The sequence below is a fragment of the Sapajus apella genome, unplaced genomic scaffold (assembly GCF_009761245.1).
Source record: "Sapajus apella isolate SASKATOON/1434 unplaced genomic scaffold, GSC_monkey_1.0 scaffold52, whole genome shotgun sequence".
In the NCBI taxonomy this organism is placed as follows: Eukaryota; Metazoa; Chordata; class Mammalia; order Primates; family Cebidae; genus Sapajus; species Sapajus apella.
This window is the reverse complement of record NW_022436992.1, coordinates 313,925-331,372: the sequence shown is the minus strand read 5'-3', so window position 1 is coordinate 331,372 and position 17,448 is coordinate 313,925. Positions and strand designations below refer to the sequence as shown.

The window sequence follows — 17,448 nt, the reverse complement described above, 5'->3', positions numbered from 1 at the left end:
TTCAATTATTACATTTCTCATGCTTGAAAACTCCTGAGTTTATTTATTCATTTACTTATTTGTGCATTCATTGACCCATCCGTTTATCCTTGCAACATTTGAGTTCCTACTGTATGCAAGTCATCATTGATGTTCCCTTAAAAGAATGAGTGAAGATGTTTTCTGCCATTTCTTGAGCACACATTGTGCTAAATGCTTTACTATCTTCAAAGTGTCCGTGTGAGGTAACATTATTTCTTCCTTTTTGCAGTTGAGGTAACTGAGGCTCAGAAAGTTAAATATCTCCCTCAGAGGTGAGGAAATAAGAGAACCAAAGGTGTATTCAGGTCTGCTCCAGAGCCCATGCAGGCCCACTGCCTGTTTCCTCATGTCTGATCTATTACAGGGCCTTTTCAGGGCTTTTTTTAGTGCTGTCTCTGAATTGCCCTCTTTATTCTCTCTCTCCTGATCCTGGTTCAGACCTTCCTTACCCTGTGTTCATTATTGCAGCAGCCTCCTTGCTGTTATTCCTGTCTTTGCCAGTTTGCTCCTGCCTGCACTCCATCCGCAGGTGTCATCAGTTTGATCTTCCTAAAATAGTTTTCAATATGTAGTCTCCTGCTCAGGAACAAGACTGCCTTCCTGTTATTATTGGATCAAGTCCATCTGTGTCCGCCAGATGTTAAACTCCTTGCCTTCCCACAGTTACCTCTGTTTATTTATTCAATAAACATTTGACCCTGAGCTACTTACTGGCTGTTGGATCGTAAAGAGGAAAAGGTATGTAGCTTCAAAAGGCTTGTAGTTTGATAGAATAACTCATCTAGAATTCGTCACTTCAGCTAAGCTAGTGTTCTTTACTATTCCCTAGTCAAGCAAAGTTATTTCTGTCTCTTCATACTGTGTTCACAACTTATAGGGCTTTTTAGGCCTTTCCACATATTTTTTGAAATCCCCATAATTTAAGGCATGCTTACGTACCCCCTTTCTTTCTAGATTACCTCTCTCCTGTCTATAATTTATTATAGTATTTATTGTGTAGATGTATATACCATTTAGTATCATGATAGGTAATTCTTTGCACTTCTGTAATTTCTGTATTTTCTACAAGGTACTTTTTTGTTTTTTCTGAGTCTTACTCTGTCACCCTGGCGGGACTGCAGTGGTGAGATCTTGGCTCACTGCAACCTTCACCTCCCAGCTTCAAGCGATTCCATGCCTAAAGCCTCTCAAGTAGCTGGGATTACAGGCATGTACCATCACACCCAGCTAATTTTTGTATTTTTAGTAGAGATGGGGTTTTGCCATGTTGGCCAGGCTGGTCTTGAACTCCTGGCTTTAAGTGAGCCACCTGCCTTGGCCTCCCAGAAGTGTTGGGATTACAGGTATGAGTCACTATGCCAGACCTACAAGGTACTTTTATATGCTTCAGCTTGTTTGAACCTTATAATACTGATGTAGATGTGGCAGATATTATTTCCATTTCATAGGAAAATAAACAAATTCCAAGAAGTTGGGGGACTGTTGATACCTATGTAGCTAGTGAGTTGTAAGGCTATTTTTAGATCTGAGCTCTTTTGAATCTTTGAAGGCAGTGTGGTCTACGGGAAGACCACGGCCTTAGAAGCCTAGAGATATTTGTGGTAATGGTGAGGCATAGTAGAAAGCACAGAGGGCTCTGGGTCAGGTTGGTTCCAGTTTTGGCTGTACACCTCACAATCTGTGTAACTTTAGGGAAGTTGCTCAGTTCTCAAAGCCTCAGTTGTCTTGTCAGCATCATCCCTGGCCAACCTCTCAATGGGGCTATTGTAGTGTCTATATATGATGACATTGTTCTTAGCTAACTTTTATTTAGAACTTATTAAATACCAGGCAGTGTCTGAATGCTTCATATGGATTATCTTAGCTAATCCTCACAATACCTCTCTGAGATATGTTCTATGTTACTTCTCTATTGCCAGATGCGGAAATTGAGGCATAGAGATGTTAAGTAACTGGACCAAGTTTATGTAGCTACCAAGTGGTAAAGCCAGGAAAGCAGCCTGAGTCTAGAACCAGTACTCAACCATGGTAAAATGTATTCTTTTAAGGTATCCTGTAGACTGTAAAGTGCACCAAACATGTGAGGTCCAGGCTGCAAGGACGTGCCTGGCCCTGGCCATCTGTGTAATGGTGAACAGGAAAGGGAGGGGGCAACATGGAGATTCTGAAGGGAGGAGAGAGATGATTTCCTAGGGGGTCTGGCCAGGACTGAAGATATGGAATTGCGTTTTGGGCCATATTTCTGAATGTTGGCTATCATTCTACTGTTGGGCTACTGGCCTATCTTAGAAAGAGGGTAGAGTTTGGTGAAGTCACTGTTCTGCCAGTGAAGTAAGCCCAGTGCAGAAAAGACAGGTGTCACTAGGCCGAAGGCAACTAGATCCATACCATACCCAGTGGAGCCATAGGTCAGACCCCAGGCCAACCTTGTTGGCTGTGCAGGGGCAGGGACCCTGGTCTGTTGGTTCCCAGCCCATGTTAGATGTGTAAGTGAATGAAAGCAGTATGGCTAGTCACTTGGAGACCTCTCATTAGAATGCATAATCTCATTAAATTAAACAATTTTAATTATAAAAGTAATGCATGGTTATTGAAGAATTTTTGTGAAATACAGAAACACAGAAAATAAATCATCTCATTGGGTCTGAGACGCTAGGAGGCAAGGCCAAGGGTACAAGGGGGCAGATGACTGAGGTGGACTGGGCCTTGTGCTACAAGAGGAAAGAAGGCTCTCTGCTTTTGACTATACTGCCTTTAGTAATCAAGTTGAGTCTGATATTCTTGGGGTTTACAACCTGGTTCCTTGTAACAACCATAAATGATAAAGAGTGACTATGGCAACCTTTGCCAGCCTTATCGGGGGGCGGGGAGGCTGGCATACTTGGCTTGCTTTGATATGTGTGTGAAGTTGTCTTCATTACTGCCCTTCCCTTGCTGCCTATTAGGCAGGGCCTGTCTCCTCTGGCTCAGTGTGAGGTTGAAATACAAGCCCTAATCACGTGAATTTGGACCCTGAGTCCAGAGTTTGGAGAGGGAAGGGAGAGACAAGAGCACCAGAAAGGTGGATGAAAGATCCTTATATTTGCTCTGTGGAGGCCCTAGGCAGCTGATCACTTTGAAGTGTCACTTGATGCTTATGGGCCTGCTGAGGCCTTACATCCTGGGGGAGAGGGAAACAGTAATGGTGAGTGGGTACAGACTAGGAGGAACTGTCAAGACTGCTCCCAGCCCTAGGACAGTGTATTGTAGAGGTGAGTGCTGAGTGTCTGTGGCGTGGGCCCAACCCTTAGTCTCTGGCCCAGGTGAAGCAGGGGGGCACTAGGACCCAGAGGCTAGCACGGTTCCTGACAAGTCTAGAGCAGCACTAGCGCAGAGTGAGACTCATCAGCTGGCAAGCAGGATTCTGTGTCTCTGGGTTCAGGAATCCTCGGGCAGCAGAGGGGACTTGCTCCTTAGCCCCCATCACTGCCCCCACCCCTACCCGTGTAGGCCACCGAGTGAGGCCCATGGACAGGGGAGGGCTGTGCCTGACGACTCCTGTGTCCCTCCATGACGGCCCAGCGCCCTGACCCTCCTGCCTAGGTTTCTACCTCTTCTCTCTGTCTTTGGCCAGCTGGGGGAGGGGGTAGAGGCCGGGTGAGCAACATGGCACAGAGCAAGAGGCACATGTACAGCCGGGTAAGTGGCCCTAATCTGGGATGGCCCTGGAAGGGCTGCTGGGGAAGGCCTGGGTGCCTGTGGACATCATTGCTGTGGGGGCTGGGGAGATAGGCTGGAGCTCAGCTGGGGGTACTCAGACTGTGTTTTCTAAGGAGCCCTCAAAGCCCTGGTGATGTATGGCTGGACAGCCTTCCCTTTTTAGAGTTGAGCCCTAAATGGGAACTAGCAAGGCCTGGCCTCTGACTCTAATTGGCCCTCATTACCAGGGATTCCTGAGGGGGACCAGGCTATCCTGGGGACTCAGAATGTGGATGATGGGTCAGAGAGGTCTTACAGTGAAGCCTTTCCTAAGAGCTGCTTTGTTATATGTTACTTGCTTTCTTTCTCTTCTGAGATTGAATCTGTAGCTACTGTTGTGGCCCCCTGATTCTGGGAGGCTTATTGGGGTTGGAAAGTGGGGGAGTCTTTGGCTTTGTGTTCAGCCTTTTATGTCACTGGTAATTCCTTTTATTGTCAGGTCCATGAGAGCCATCCTGCTGTCCCAGGTGTGATTTGGGGTCCTGGAGCCTCTGGGAACTATATCCTCACCCTCCTGGATGAGCTCTTTGGGGAAGGGAATTAGGCAGTGACAGGCTGGGAGGTGTCCTGGCTCTTCTTGGTTCTGCCAGAGCTCCCTTCTGAAGCTATTATAAATGGGAGTATCAGAAGGGACCTCCATAGAGTCTTTAGGATGATGGTATCACTTCATTATGCCTCATTCATCTGTTTGCTGCAAGGCCCCTGGTTCATGGAGTTGCTATTGATAAAAGTGACTTAAGTGTGATTTTCCTCTAAAGCTTGGGCCTATTTGGGACCTAATTTCGTATTGTGTTCAGTCATCATGGGTGTGCCAGAGGCTGAGAGCTGTCCAAGGACAGTGCCTTAGTCTGCTCTTTTCCTTTGCCCATCAGTAGGGCGATAAACCATTCATTTGGACCGCTGAGCAGCGTCTTGGGGACAGAGTGAGGGATAGATCCACCCAATTTACTTGGCCTGTGTTTTGCTTTTTATAGCAACATAGCATGAAAAAGAATCTCTAGAGCTTGCAGGTAGAGAGTTGACCAAACAAGACTCAGGCCAGGTAGAAAGGAGTTGAATGGTTGAATGGGCTGTGGTGAGGCATCTGGGGTATCATGGTGGGTATGTGGATGGGGGTGGGAGGAGTCAGATCAGGAAGGTGAGGTGGTGACTTAAGGGTCTGGAAGGAGGCACAAGTATGTGCCTCTGACAGGGTGAGGCCTAAGAAAACCATTTCAAACATAGAGGAGACAAGTGACAGTGGAAAGGGAAACAGGATTCTGTAGGGTCACCCGCTGAATTGCCTGTCTTTCCAGCTCAGGCTCTTGAGTCAGGGCATTGGGTTGTGGGGAGCCTGGTCTAAACTGAGTTATTTGCTTGAGCTTAATTCCCCTCCTGAGAGGAGAATTAAGAAGGCAGTGTTTCTGAGAAAGCAGCCATGTGGTGACATTCACAGACTGATCAGTGAATTCTGATTTGTTATAAAATTTAAATATAAATGCTTAAAAATTCTAGCAGATTCCAGAGGATTTGGAGAAGTCTTAGAACATCACTGACATTTTTCAAAGGGAAATTTGGGGGTCCACCCAATTCTGCATATGGGGTTTAGGAAAATGACTCTGGTGGTTTTTCAGTCCAGCATCCCCTGGCTGAGACATTTCTTATACATGAGGATGCCACCCTTGATCTGAGGCCTCTAACTGTCTATGTTTGCCTGTATCTTTCTTTTAGACGCCCAGCGGCAACAGGATGAGTGCAGAGGCAAGCGCCCGGCCTCTGCGGGTGGGTTCCCGTGTAGAGGTGATTGGAAAAGGCCACCGAGGCACTGTGGCCTATGTTGGAGCCACGCTTTTTGCCACTGGCAAGTGGGTAGGCGTGATTCTGGATGAAGCAAAGGGCAAAAATGATGGAACTGTCCAAGGCAGGAAATACTTCACTTGTGATGAAGGGCATGGCATCTTTGTGCGCCAATCCCAGGTACTCGTGACCTTCTTCTGTGTGTGTGCATATCTGTTACATGTGCAGCTGTGTTCGTACTTCCTTTTCCTGAGCATGAGCATAAGCCTCTGGTTGGGAGAGTGGAAGGTAGTGGGGGTGGAAAGATTGGAGATCCATCCATAGGGAAGCTGCCCTGGACTCTTGACTTGCTTGAGGCCTGGGGAGGGACCCATATTACAGCCATCCTTGATCTGGCTATATTGAATCTATTCTCTGGCCTCAGATCCAGGTATTTGAAGATGGAGCGGATACTACTTCCCCAGAGACACCTGATTCTTCTGCATCAAAAGTCCTCAAAAGAGGTAACAACCACCAACTTACAGTTGCCTCCTCATATCCAGGAGGAGTCCCCAGAACTTCTCCTCATAACATGGGGCCACAGTGGATCCTAAGATTTTTTTCCCCATCACCACCATATTCCCTTATATCTCCCCAACCTGACCATGATGTTCTCTGCCCCTACCTCTCTATACAAGTACACACTTTGTTTCTGTTTGCTTTCTACAGAGGGAACTGATACAACTGCAAAGACTAGCAAACTGGTGAGTGGTTTGGGGGTGAGAATGGGGAGTAATAGAGGGAGGGGAAGGAGAAAGATGGGGGATACCCAGTGCTAGGCTGGTAGAAGCAGTAGGTGAGTCCGAGTTGCCTTCTAGTCTCTCCAACTTCCCTAAGAAGGAGGCTTTCTTTTTTTTTTTTTTTTTTTTCACCTGGATGCAGCTGGGCTAAGGCTGAAAAGGGCATTAGCCAAGAAGGAGGCTTTCTGGGGATGAATTGCTGCATTAGAGTTACAGTTAAGGTGGTAGAAGGGAAAAACTCATAGGCTCCAGAAGTTCAGGGTCAAATGAGATTGAGCTGAGGGTGATAGGAAACACAGGTCTGACCTCAGTAATGTAGTCAACTTCTACCTTTTGGTACCCAAAGTTGCCAACATCTAAAGGGTCTGAGGGTAAGGTAAAGGTAGAAGGTGGAGGAAGTAGGAACTTTCCTATTCATAAGTGAATGGCAAGGAGCTGGGCCCTCTGCCTCCTGTTTTAAGCTATATGCAGAGGGTGCATCCTCGTTCCTCCCTGCCACTCCGTGCAGTGTGTGTGTGAGGTGGGGCTGCAGACTCTGCAGCTTCTCTGGGCCAAGGTGTGGACATCCTGGAAGCTGATCTTTGAGGGGCTACTCATCGCACCCTGACTCCCCCTACCCTCACCTAACCTGTGTATGCCTCGTTGGTCTTAACACCTATGCCTGGGACATCTATTCTCTAACTCTGCTCTTCCTACTCCTCATGCAGCGGGGACTGAAGCCTAAGAAGGTGGTGTGTTTACTCTTTGTGACTGGGTGGGTGGGGGCCATGAGCCCCCTCCCCAGCTGTCCTGCATGTCTTTGGACTGCTGCATGCATGTGTGTGTGACCTTGGGCTGGGATGGCCAGAGGAAATGGTGGCCTTGGCTTTCAGAGTTCCTTTGAAGGGTGCAAGAACATCAGGCTTAATGTCCAGGCCCAGGTAGCACTCATTAGGGATGATTCTCTCTGCCCCAGGACTCCAAGTCAAAGATTCCCAGGTCAAAAACTATAAGCATTTGACTGTAAATAGCAGCACCGTGAAATAGATCATTTACTGGGTTACAGTGCATTCTCACTTAGCCAGAGCTTAGAAGACCATGGAAGGATAGACTGGGGAAATGGGGTTGAGGAAGGTACCAAGTGAGGGGTTTTGCAAGGAGATGGGAGGTCAGGGAACAGAACATAGAAAGAACAGTCCTGAGTTGGAAAACCTAAGAGCCTTCATGTGCCTGCCTCTGGATGGGCACTGCCATAAATATCTCCACACCCTGCAACTCTGCCCCATCAGTCTATCCCTGCCTCCTCCTTCTGGTGGTATGCCTGAGGCCTACCTCCTACTCCTTGCAGCCTTTCATTAACCATCATTGGAGTGGGACTCAATCGTGCCACCTCCCCTCCGCACCACAGACTACTCTTTAAAATCTTAGATCACTGCCATGACCACTTCCTCATACCAGACCCTGCCTTGGGCCTGTGCCCAAGTTGTCTTTGACCTGCATGTACCTGCCTGGCCTGTATGTATTGTTCTGTATGCACAATTCTGTGATTTCCTTGTCATCAGCCTATCTTAGGCTTTTCTGACATTGCATGGAGAGCTGCTGGATTGGGGTTGTGGGAGGGGAGAGGAAAACATTTCCTTTTCAACTCCTGATTGGTAATGGGTCCTCACTTTGGAGTCTTGCCATGGTAGAGACCACATGCCAGTACTTGCTTTGGGTGCTGGCTCCTAGTGGGAATGGGGATATAAGGAAAATACTGCTATGAAGGATCCTATGCTCATTTCAGAGTCATAGAAACTTGTCTTTGTCCTTTGACTGTTGTCTCCTGGCTGGGACTTCCATTTCACCTCAGGCCTTGAATAGAGAAGAGCATGAAACTATGGTCTGCTGTTGATGGAGTTCTGGCCACAGCCTGGTTTAACCCTGGGCTGGGGCCCAAGCAATGCCCAAATTTAGGGGCTTTGGTAGCTGCCTGGGGAAATGTGGCAAAATCCAGCCTAGGCCACTCCTGCTGCCCTTCTGCATTCATGTTGGAAAGTGTCAGTCAGACAGTTGAGTACACCCACCCCCAGGCACCCCAGTCGTCCTATTCAGTGGTTTTTTTCAAAGCATATCACTTAGCTTAGGGCCCCTGCTCTCACCCATGTGGATCAGGGAGCTGATTCCAAAGCGAAAGAATGTGCTTTGACGGGGGAGACAGAAGAAAACTCAGATGTCTCTGCAAAGTGCTTAGTTCTTTTTGGAAGCCCTTTAGAGACAGGCTTTAACTTGTCTACAACCAGGGGATGGCTAGAGAGGAACCCAGTAGTCATTAGAGCTGCTGCCACCCAGATGTGTGTTCTCCACGATTTCTTAGTCACTCTGTGTGCTCTTCAGAGCTGAGGCCTGTTGCTAGAGGGGCACTCTAGATGTGTGTGCCAGATAAGAGACCGTAAAGGTGCTGCCAGGGTGTATAAGAGACAGAAGTGGAGTTAATGGGGCTGTGGGTGGGTGTGATGGGGAGAGTGTGAGTAGGAGAGAGACTGCTAGAGCAGAGAGGCCCTGTGTCCCTGCCCAGTGATGCTCTGGCCCCATAGGATGCCATTTCTGGGATAGCCCCTGGCCTAGTTTTTTGGATCACACTCTTGGGAGTGGGCAAGAGAGGGAACGGAGGAGCCAGAACCTGTTCTTTGGAGAAAGAAGCAAGACAATCTCTGCGCATGACCGTCATGAGGAGGAGGAGCCAGCAAAGCCCTAGATGGTTGCTAGGTGACTGAGGAGCAGTGGCTCCACCCCCATGGAGCAGAGGAGGGTGGGTGCATGACGTCAGGTGGAGCTGGTGCTGCGGCCACTGAGGCTGCCATCAGCCTAAGCTGGTGAACTGGGCCAGGCACCGCTCCGGTGCCTGCCGGAGCCTGGCGATCCTGCTGCACATCTGCGGGGGCCTCTGTGTCAGAGTGGCGGTGGTTTGCAAGCTGGGAAGCTGCCGCACCGGGAAGCTGAGGCTGCATTGTTGGGATTTGATGCACTAATCTCCTGTCTCCGCCGCCTTTCCCTCTGTTCGGTCTTTTGCCCTCCCTCCCTTCGTCTGTCCTTCCTCCGTTTGTTTGTCTATCCTCCTCTGTCCCTCCTCTTTCCTCTCCTTGCTTTCTTTGGTTTTCTGCAATGATGAGACAGGCACCGACAGCCAGAAAGGTACTATTGCTTGCTCTGGTCCTGCTGCTGGGTTGCCAGGGCAATGGTGGCAGCAGGCTGCTGGGGTGGGGGTGGGGGCTGATTGACTTCATCTGTCTACCTGGACAGGGGAGGTGGGTGAGGACGAAGGTGGGGTTAGGGAGAAGTGTGTGTCACCACTATGCCCCACACCCTGGGCATTTGCTTCCTGCCTTGCCTGCTTTTGGCCCTAAGTCTGTGTTCCAGACCTTATACCCGGTGGTCTCACAGGCTTGGGCTTCAGGCAGGCTGTACTGCAAACTGGTTCTGAGAGGGTTTCCCATGGTAGAACCTAGGGAAGCAGGCCCAGGTATCTCAGTGGCTCCAACAGGCCTGCCTGCCTCACCCAGCCTTTGCTAGAATACCTCTCGGTTGTCCTCCCTGCATCCCCCAGTCCCCAGGGTTTGTATCAGGTCACTTTACCAGGGTAAATTCTAGGGATGGGGACTGTAGAATAGTTTTTGACCCACAACTATGAAGCTTAGTCTAGGGGAGGAGGGATGGGAATTGGTTTTCTTGGCCTCAGTGTATCCTGGAAATAGGGCCTAAGCCAAATCTTGTCTTGGCTAGAGCAGTGAGATACTGGGTAGCAAGAACACTATTTGGAAATTGAAGTTAATTGTCTGCTTACCACTTTGCGGTAACCTGAAGGGTTTCGAGATTTGGTTTAGTGCTGTAGTTTCTCTGTGCTGCTGCCCACCCCCACCTCCTTTCCTATAGCTGGGTGGGGTTACTTTGCTGAGCTCTGGGCTTCTGCTAATGGAATATTCATGGTCCTGACACCTGAGCCCTCTTCCCTAGTGATTGGGACTGCTGCAGGATCTGGTTCTGGGGAAGGGGGTTGCGGGGAAGGAAAACAGCAGTGTTGATCTGATCTCCCATTTCTGGGCTTAGATTACCCTTGTCACATGAGGTTTCTAGGGAGTTCTGTATAGAGTCTAGCACTTGAAGGAAGAAGCTGACCGGGGAAAGTCCTTGGGAGTGGTGACTGGGTGGGGCCTCTGGCTCTGGACTGGAGTGAGAGAGATCTTTCTCAGGAGAGAAGGTCTCTCGAGACCTTCTCACTAGCTGCTTCCTTGTTCTATGGCTCAGCCTAGAGATGGACATCTGGGATTTCCAGGGTGTCTGAAGGGGTGAGGCTGCAAGGGTTGGACAAGGGTGGGAGCAGGAAACAGGGAGAACAGGAGTTCTGGGTTCCTGAAGTAGGAACACGATGGTTTACTGAAGGGAGAAGGGGATGGGATGGGGAGGGGTGGCAAACTGTAGCCCCATTCCTGTTACTACTTCTGCTCTCATTGCTGTCCCTTTTGGTGTCTGTCTTTCTGCCATTTTCCTTTCTTTCCTGACTTCTTCTCTTCTGGCTCCTGTTGCCTGTCCAGACCACAACTCGGCGGCCCAAGGTGAGAAAACAGCCCCCTGTGTGAGCCACTGTTGAGTGTACACACACACTTCGGGCATGTGCATGTATGAGGGCGTGTGTATGAGCAAGTGAAAACTGGTCACAGTGCACCCTGGATTCTCTTCAGAGGGAAGGGGGGTTGGCGGTGCTGGCAGGCCCCTCCTAAGGAAGGGCCTAGGCTTTTAGGAGGTTGGCTTTTAGGAGGTTGTCTAAGCCAGTAGCTTAAATACAAAAGAGAAATGAAATGGGGTTGTGGTTAATCAAAGCAGGCTTTCTTGAACAAGGGAATTTTGACCAGTTTTGAGGGGAGGGATTGGAAGAGAGATAAAGAACTTGGCAGTGTAAAATGTCAGGGGATAAGGAGGTAAGTGCGTCTGTGACAGGCTTTGGGTGGGGATGTCTGAGGATTGCACATGATCTCTGAGTGTCAGCCTACTGGGAGAGCTTGGGGCTTAACGCTTTGAGAGAGCACTTTGGCAGACCTGTCTGCTTCAGGGCTTGAGCTTCAGGGCAGCTCCTCTGCCCACCTCCTCCCCTGCCCCACAGAGGCATGAATAGTGTCACAGGATCAGGGGAGATGACAGAAGGGTTGTTTCAAGGGGCCGTCTAGGGGTACAACTTTTACCTTGGCCCTTTTAACCTGCAAAGTCCCCTGAAATAGACTAGGGGAGATTCAGCTTGATTTCCAAAGAGCAGGGAGGGCTACAGGGATAGAGAGCCTGGCACCCCCACTTTTGGCCTAGCCTTCTCTGGGAATTACATTGTACTTTTTCCATCTGGGGGAGGAGGGCATAGACTGGAGCAAGGATGGGACTGAGAGTATTAAGAAGTTGCTAGAATGATCACAAGTGGGTCATAGACAGGGGTTCTAGGAAATAACGGATTCTACTCTTAAGGATAGTGCCAGAGTTAGGAGGAATGTGAGGTCAGTGCCAAGGGAGGAACCTTATAATCTTATGTCTTTCTCTATCTTTTCCTCCCTCTCTTCTCTGCCTCCCTTCTCCCCCTGTCCTTTGTCACTGTCTCTCTCTGCCTCTCCCTGTCCCTTTCATTCTGTTTCTGTGTTCTCACTGTGCTTTGATACTCTCTTTCTGCTCTTTCCCTTCCCTGTCTCCTTCCCTTGCCATATTCTCATATTCTGTTTCTGTTCCTCTTACCACCCCTATCCTCTGCTCTGTTTCTGGTCTGCCTCAACCTTCTCTGAGTAGCCCACCCGCCCAACCAGCACTGGGGCGGCTGGGGCCAGTAGCTCCCTGGGCCCCTCTGGCTCAGCGTCAGCCGGTGAACTGAGCAGCAGTGAGCCTAGCACCCCTGCTCAGACTCCACTGGCAGCACCCATCATCCCCACGCCGGCCCTCACCTCTCCTGGAGCAGCACCCCCGCTTCCTTCTCCCTCCAAGGTAAGGACTGGGGTTGGGTAAAGGAGATTCAAGACACCCAGGGGCCTGTTGCTACCGGCTGGGTCTTGAAAATTTCCTGGGGTTGGCAAAGACCCAGAACTTGGATCAGAAAGGCTGAGGACATAACCTGTGGATATCTTGCTACTGACTGGGCCACACTTTCCTTTCTTGCTCTTATGCCATACTTTGCCCGTATACACTGTGCCATGGTTTCCTCTCAGATGTTTGTATGCCACTGAGTTTTGGCTGCCCTGGGGTGGGGTGTTGTTTGCATACTTTCTTGTGTTCTTTGCACCAGCTCAGTGTTGGAGAGGAGGGGTGGGCTGTGCACAGACCATGAGGCCTCTCCTTTGCAGGAAGAGGAGGGACTAAGGGCCCAGGTGCGGGACCTGGAGGAGAAACTAGAGACCCTGAGACTGAAACGGGCAGAAGACAAAGCAAAGCTTAAAGAGCTGGAGAAACACAAAATCCAGCTGGAGCAGGTGCAGGAATGGAAGAGCAAAATGCAGGAGCAGCAGGCAGACCTGCAGCGGCGCCTCAAGGAGGCGAGGAAGGTTTGACTCTGGATGAAGTGGGTGGCTGGGGTGGCCTGAGACCCAAGGAAGCATGATGGAAACTAGATTGGAGCTGGAGTCTGAAGAACCCTGTGAGAAAGGGAGGCATGGGGCATCTCTGTGCTTGCATCCCCTCCCACCTCCACCTTTTCCTCAGGAAGCCAAGGAGGCACTGGAGGCAAAGGAACGCTATATGGAGGAGATGGCTGATACTGCTGATGCCATTGAGATGGCCACTCTGGACAAGGAGATGGCTGAAGAGCGGGCTGAGTCCCTACAGCAGGAGGTGGAGGCGCTGAAGGAGCGGGTGGACGAGCTCACCACTGACTTAGAGATCCTCAAGGCTGAGATTGAAGAGAAGGGTAAGGGGCCCAGAGCTGCTGGGGACCAAATGACTAGGTGTGAACCACACCTGAAAGTGTTATGAAAGTATTAATGGTCTTCTCCAGGCTCAGATGGCGCTGCATCCAGTTATCAGCTCAAGCAGCTTGAGGAGCAGAACGCCCGCCTGAAGGACGCCCTGGTGAGGTAGGATCTTCAGTGCTTGGTTCTGATGTTCACTCTCCTGTCTCCAGATGTGTTAGAGCACCCATCACCAGAGACTCTGACACATGCTGTCCTCCACCTCCCTGCAGGATGCGGGATCTTTCTTCCTCGGAGAAGCAGGAGCATGTGAAACTCCAGAAGCTCATGGAAAAGAAGAACCAAGAGCTGGAAGTTGTGAGGCAACAGCGGGAGCGTCTGCAGGAGGAGCTGAGCCAAGCAGAGAGCACCATTGATGAGCTCAAGGAGCAGGTCTGGGGAGCCCAGCCCCTCACCCAGAATCCCCCACCTGACTCTCCTATCGGTTGATGCCTCCTCTTTCTAGGTACCTTCTAGCAGCCCTTCTCCTCATCCCCCCATAACACAGGTGGATGCTGCTCTGGGTGCTGAGGAGATGGTGGAGATGCTGACAGATCGGAACCTGAATCTGGAAGAGAAAGTGCGAGAGTTGAGGGAGACTGTGGGAGACTTGGTAAGAGAAGAGCAGACACCTGACATCTGACCCTGATGAGGAGGGTATTTGGAAGGGATCTTACGAGAAAAAGATTGACGTGACCGCTGGCTTTTGAGCAGGGTGTAAGGTGAAGGGGCCCATCCTGGCCTTGCAACCCTGACCCTGCCTCTTTTTGTTGTTGTTGTTGTTGTTTTGAGATGGAGTCTCTCCCTGTCACCCAGGCTGGATTATGGTGGTATGATCTCGACTCACTGCAACCTCCACCTTCCAGGTTCAAGCGATTCTCCTGCCTCAGCCTTCCGAGTAGCTGGGACTACAGGCGCACACCACCACGCCCAGCTAATTTTTGTATTTTTAGTAGAGACGGGGTTTCACCATGTTGGCCAGTATGGTCTTGATCTCTTGACCTCGTGATTCATTCGCCTTGGCCTTCTAAAGTGCTGGCATTACAGGCGTGAGCCATTGCACCAGGCTGACCCTACCTTTCTTTTGCTCCAACTATGATGTGGTGTCCTAGGAAGCGATGAATGAAATGAATGATGAGCTTCAGGAGAATGCACGTGAGACAGAACTGGAGCTGCGGGAGCAGCTGGACATGGCGGGTGCGCGGGTACGTGAGGCCCAGAAGCGTGTGGAGGCAGCCCAGGAGACAGTTGCAGACTACCAGCAGACAATTAAGAAGTACCGCCAGCTGACCGCCCATCTACAGGTGCATGCCTACTGCCTGCTCTCTGCCGACCATCACCCCAGGGCTTCCTCATGACCCAGCTGTGCTTCGCTGTCTCTCCTCCTAGGATGTGAATCGGGAACTGACAAACCAGCAGGAAGCGTCTGTGGAGAGGCAACAACAGCCACCTCCAGAGACCTTTGACTTCAAAATCAAGTTCGCTGAGACTAAGGCCCATGCCAAGGTCAGGAAAGTGGGTTGGTCTGAGGGATGAGGTAGTAAAGATCCCAGCCTGGGTTGACCTGGTATGGGGTTCTGGGCCTCAGATTCTTGGGTGAAGGGGTGCTTTGTGTGGTAGTTTGGAAGATTCCTGGCCTGGGCTTGCCCGAGAAGCAAGGGATCTACTGGAGCAAGGCATGGGAGTTCTAGGACTCTTTCAACTCTGGCTGAGAGTCCTCCTCCCTGTTCACCTCACAGGCAATTGAGATGGAATTGAGACAGATGGAGGTGGCTCAGGCCAACCGACACATGTCCCTGCTGACAGCCTTCATGCCTGACAGCTTCCTTCGGCCGGGTGGGGACCATGACTGCGTCCTGGTGCTGCTGCTCATGCCTCGTCTCATTTGCAAGGTACAGCCAATCAATCACATGTTCCACAGAAATCTGGTGAACTTGCCATAAACCAGGCATTGAAGATGCTAAGTGAAGACAGCAGTCAGATTCTCTGCCCACAAAGAGTTTATGATGTAGTGGAGGAACACAATGAAGTCACTGATGAATATATATTACAAATGGTGTGTTTTGAAGGAGGGATTAGTTCTGTGAGAGAGCACAATTGGAGATTTGATTTAGAGGTGAGCAGGATGTGACTTAGGGAATAAAATTGTCTGAGGGCCAGGAGGTACCTAGAGGTTAACCGTGGGGATGATTGGCAGGATAGCATTCTAGGTGAAAGGATAGCAGGAGTGGCAGCTTTAAGTCAGGAAAGAGCCTGATTCCACCAGTCCCACTACCCTTTCATTTTTACATCCTGATTCCTCACAATCTCCAGTAATCACATCATTACCCTTTCCCCATGCAAGATTCCCCACCCAGGTAAGAGCTATTTCTGTTTTCTCTCTCATGTGTTTTCATGCTCCCCACATAGTTGTTAAGCTCTGCGTGCTGTATTCCTGAGTCTGTGATCTCCATCCTCTGTTCTGAGGCCAAGGTTCCTGGTGCTTTTTCCCGCAGGCAGAGCTGATCCGGAAGCAGGCCCAGGAGAAGTTTGACCTAAGTGAGAACTGTTCAGAGCGGCCCGGACTGCGAGGAGCTGCTGGAGAGCAACTCAGCTTTGCTGCTGGACTGGTGTACTCGCTGAGCCTGCTGCAGGCCACACTACACCGCTATGAGCAGTAAGTGACCGCTGACTCCCTCACTCCCAGGGTTAAGGTCCAGGATTAGCCGGAACTGAGATTGCCTGGCAGACTCTAGCCTCACAGTGTCCTTCTCTGGTCTCTAGTGCCCTCTCTCAGTGCAATGTGGATGTATATAAAAAAGTGGGCAGCCTCTACCCTGAGATGAGTGCCCATGAACGCTCCTTGGATTTTCTCATTGAACTGCTGCACAAGGATCAACTGGATGAGACTGTCAATGTGGAGCCTCTCACCAAGGCCATCAAGTACTATCAGGTGTGGGGCAAGAACTCGGGCTTGGAGTAGGAGGCAGGGAAGCTTTTACTTGATGGGGGCTCTTAGGAATATATTCAAGGTTATATGTCCCATGCTGGTGCTTGAGGTCTGGTTTGTTCTTAGATGAACTCTCCATATGATGCAGCTTGAGGGCTTTGGATTCTCTTGTACCTCTGGAGACCCATGGTGACCAGGGCTCAAACTACAGTTTGGGAAGAACTCCCCACCCTGCCAGGGCCTAAAAACTTTCTTTTGTTATCTCTCCTCAGCATCTGTACAGCATCCACCTTGCCGAACAGCCTGAGGACTGTACTATGCAGCTGGCTGACCACATTAAGGTGAAGTGTCTGGGCCAGTGATTGAGCCCCTGTGGAGATCAGAAATGGTGGGCATCAGGTCAAAAAATCAGGTGCCCAAGGAGTGTCACATAAGACTAGGGCAGAGTTACCAAAGGCATATCAGGGAAACTAGAGGACCTATTTATGTATGGAGGTCAGCAGATGGTGGGTGGGGACTTCTTAAAGCTGATAAGGTAAAAGGGCTCCTGCTGGGGGCTGATGATTGCATGCTTCTCTCCTCACAGTTCACGCAGAGTGCTTTGGACTGCATGAGCGTGGAAGTAGGACGGCTGCGTGCCTTCTTGCAGGTGAGAGCACATCTAGATCTGTGTGAGCTCCTCTTCCTCCTTAGTCCTTACTTCCATACTCCCAGCCTTAATGCTAACTTGGTTCTCCATCCATTTTCTTTTTCCTGAGTAGGGTGGACAGGAGGCTACAGATATCGCCCTTCTGCTCCGGGATCTGGAAACTTCATGTAGTGACATCCGCCAGTTCTGCAAGAAGATCCGAAGACGAATGCCAGGGACAGATGCTCCTGGGATCCCAGCTGCACTGGCCTTTGGACCACAGGTTTAGGACTACGATTGGGGAAGGGAAGGAAACTGAGTAGAAACAGGAGGAGCATAGCACTTTAAGATCTGGATCTGGTCAGGGGACAAAAATAATTTTGGGGTAGCTGGAAACTGTGGTGCTGAACCTAGGGTTGACTCCTGACTCTGGTCTGTCACACAGGTATCTGACACACTCCTAGACTGCAGGAAGCACTTGACGTGGGTCGTGGCTGTGCTGCAGGAGGTGGCAGCTGCTGCTGCCCAGCTCATTGCCCCACTGGCAGAGAATGAGGGGCTACCTGTGGCTGCCCTGGAGGAACTGGCTTTCAAAGCAAACGAGCAGGTGGGCCTGGGTGGCTGGGCAGAGGTGCGGGGAGAGTCAGTGAC

General features: G+C 50.3%; 1 protein-coding gene across 10 annotated transcripts in view; it reads left to right on the top strand.

The window, feature by feature from the left end:
- Positions 1–17,448, top strand: part of DCTN1 (dynactin subunit 1) — a 30,684-nt gene that overhangs the window by 8,024 nt on the left and 5,212 nt on the right. For 2 of the 10 annotated variants that reach the window (XM_032243381.1, XM_032243380.1), the window contains exons 2-19: positions 5,470–5,715; positions 5,960–6,038; positions 6,244–6,278; positions 12,093–12,284; positions 12,641–12,838; positions 12,996–13,200; positions 13,288–13,366; positions 13,474–13,633; positions 13,749–13,853; positions 14,353–14,544; positions 14,630–14,746; positions 14,980–15,132; positions 15,736–15,896; positions 16,004–16,172; positions 16,442–16,510; positions 16,756–16,818; positions 16,931–17,080; positions 17,243–17,404. In XM_032243381.1, the coding sequence (XP_032099272.1) occupies positions 5,488–5,715; positions 5,960–6,038; positions 6,244–6,278; positions 12,093–12,284; positions 12,641–12,838; positions 12,996–13,200; positions 13,288–13,366; positions 13,474–13,633; positions 13,749–13,853; positions 14,353–14,544; positions 14,630–14,746; positions 14,980–15,132; positions 15,736–15,896; positions 16,004–16,172; positions 16,442–16,510; positions 16,756–16,818; positions 16,931–17,080; positions 17,243–17,404 (2,517 nt within the window). In that variant the 5' untranslated portion in view covers positions 5,470–5,487. Of the gene's footprint in view, positions 1–3,348; positions 3,700–5,469; positions 5,716–5,959; positions 6,039–6,243; positions 6,279–7,021; positions 7,043–8,942; positions 9,468–10,864; positions 10,886–12,092; positions 12,285–12,640; positions 12,839–12,995; positions 13,201–13,287; positions 13,367–13,473; positions 13,634–13,748; positions 13,854–14,352; positions 14,545–14,629; positions 14,747–14,979; positions 15,133–15,735; positions 15,897–16,003; positions 16,173–16,441; positions 16,511–16,755; positions 16,819–16,930; positions 17,081–17,242; positions 17,405–17,448 lie in introns of those variants that run through there. The other 8 variants (XM_032243373.1, XM_032243374.1, XM_032243376.1 and 5 more) reach the window with 8 other exon arrangements.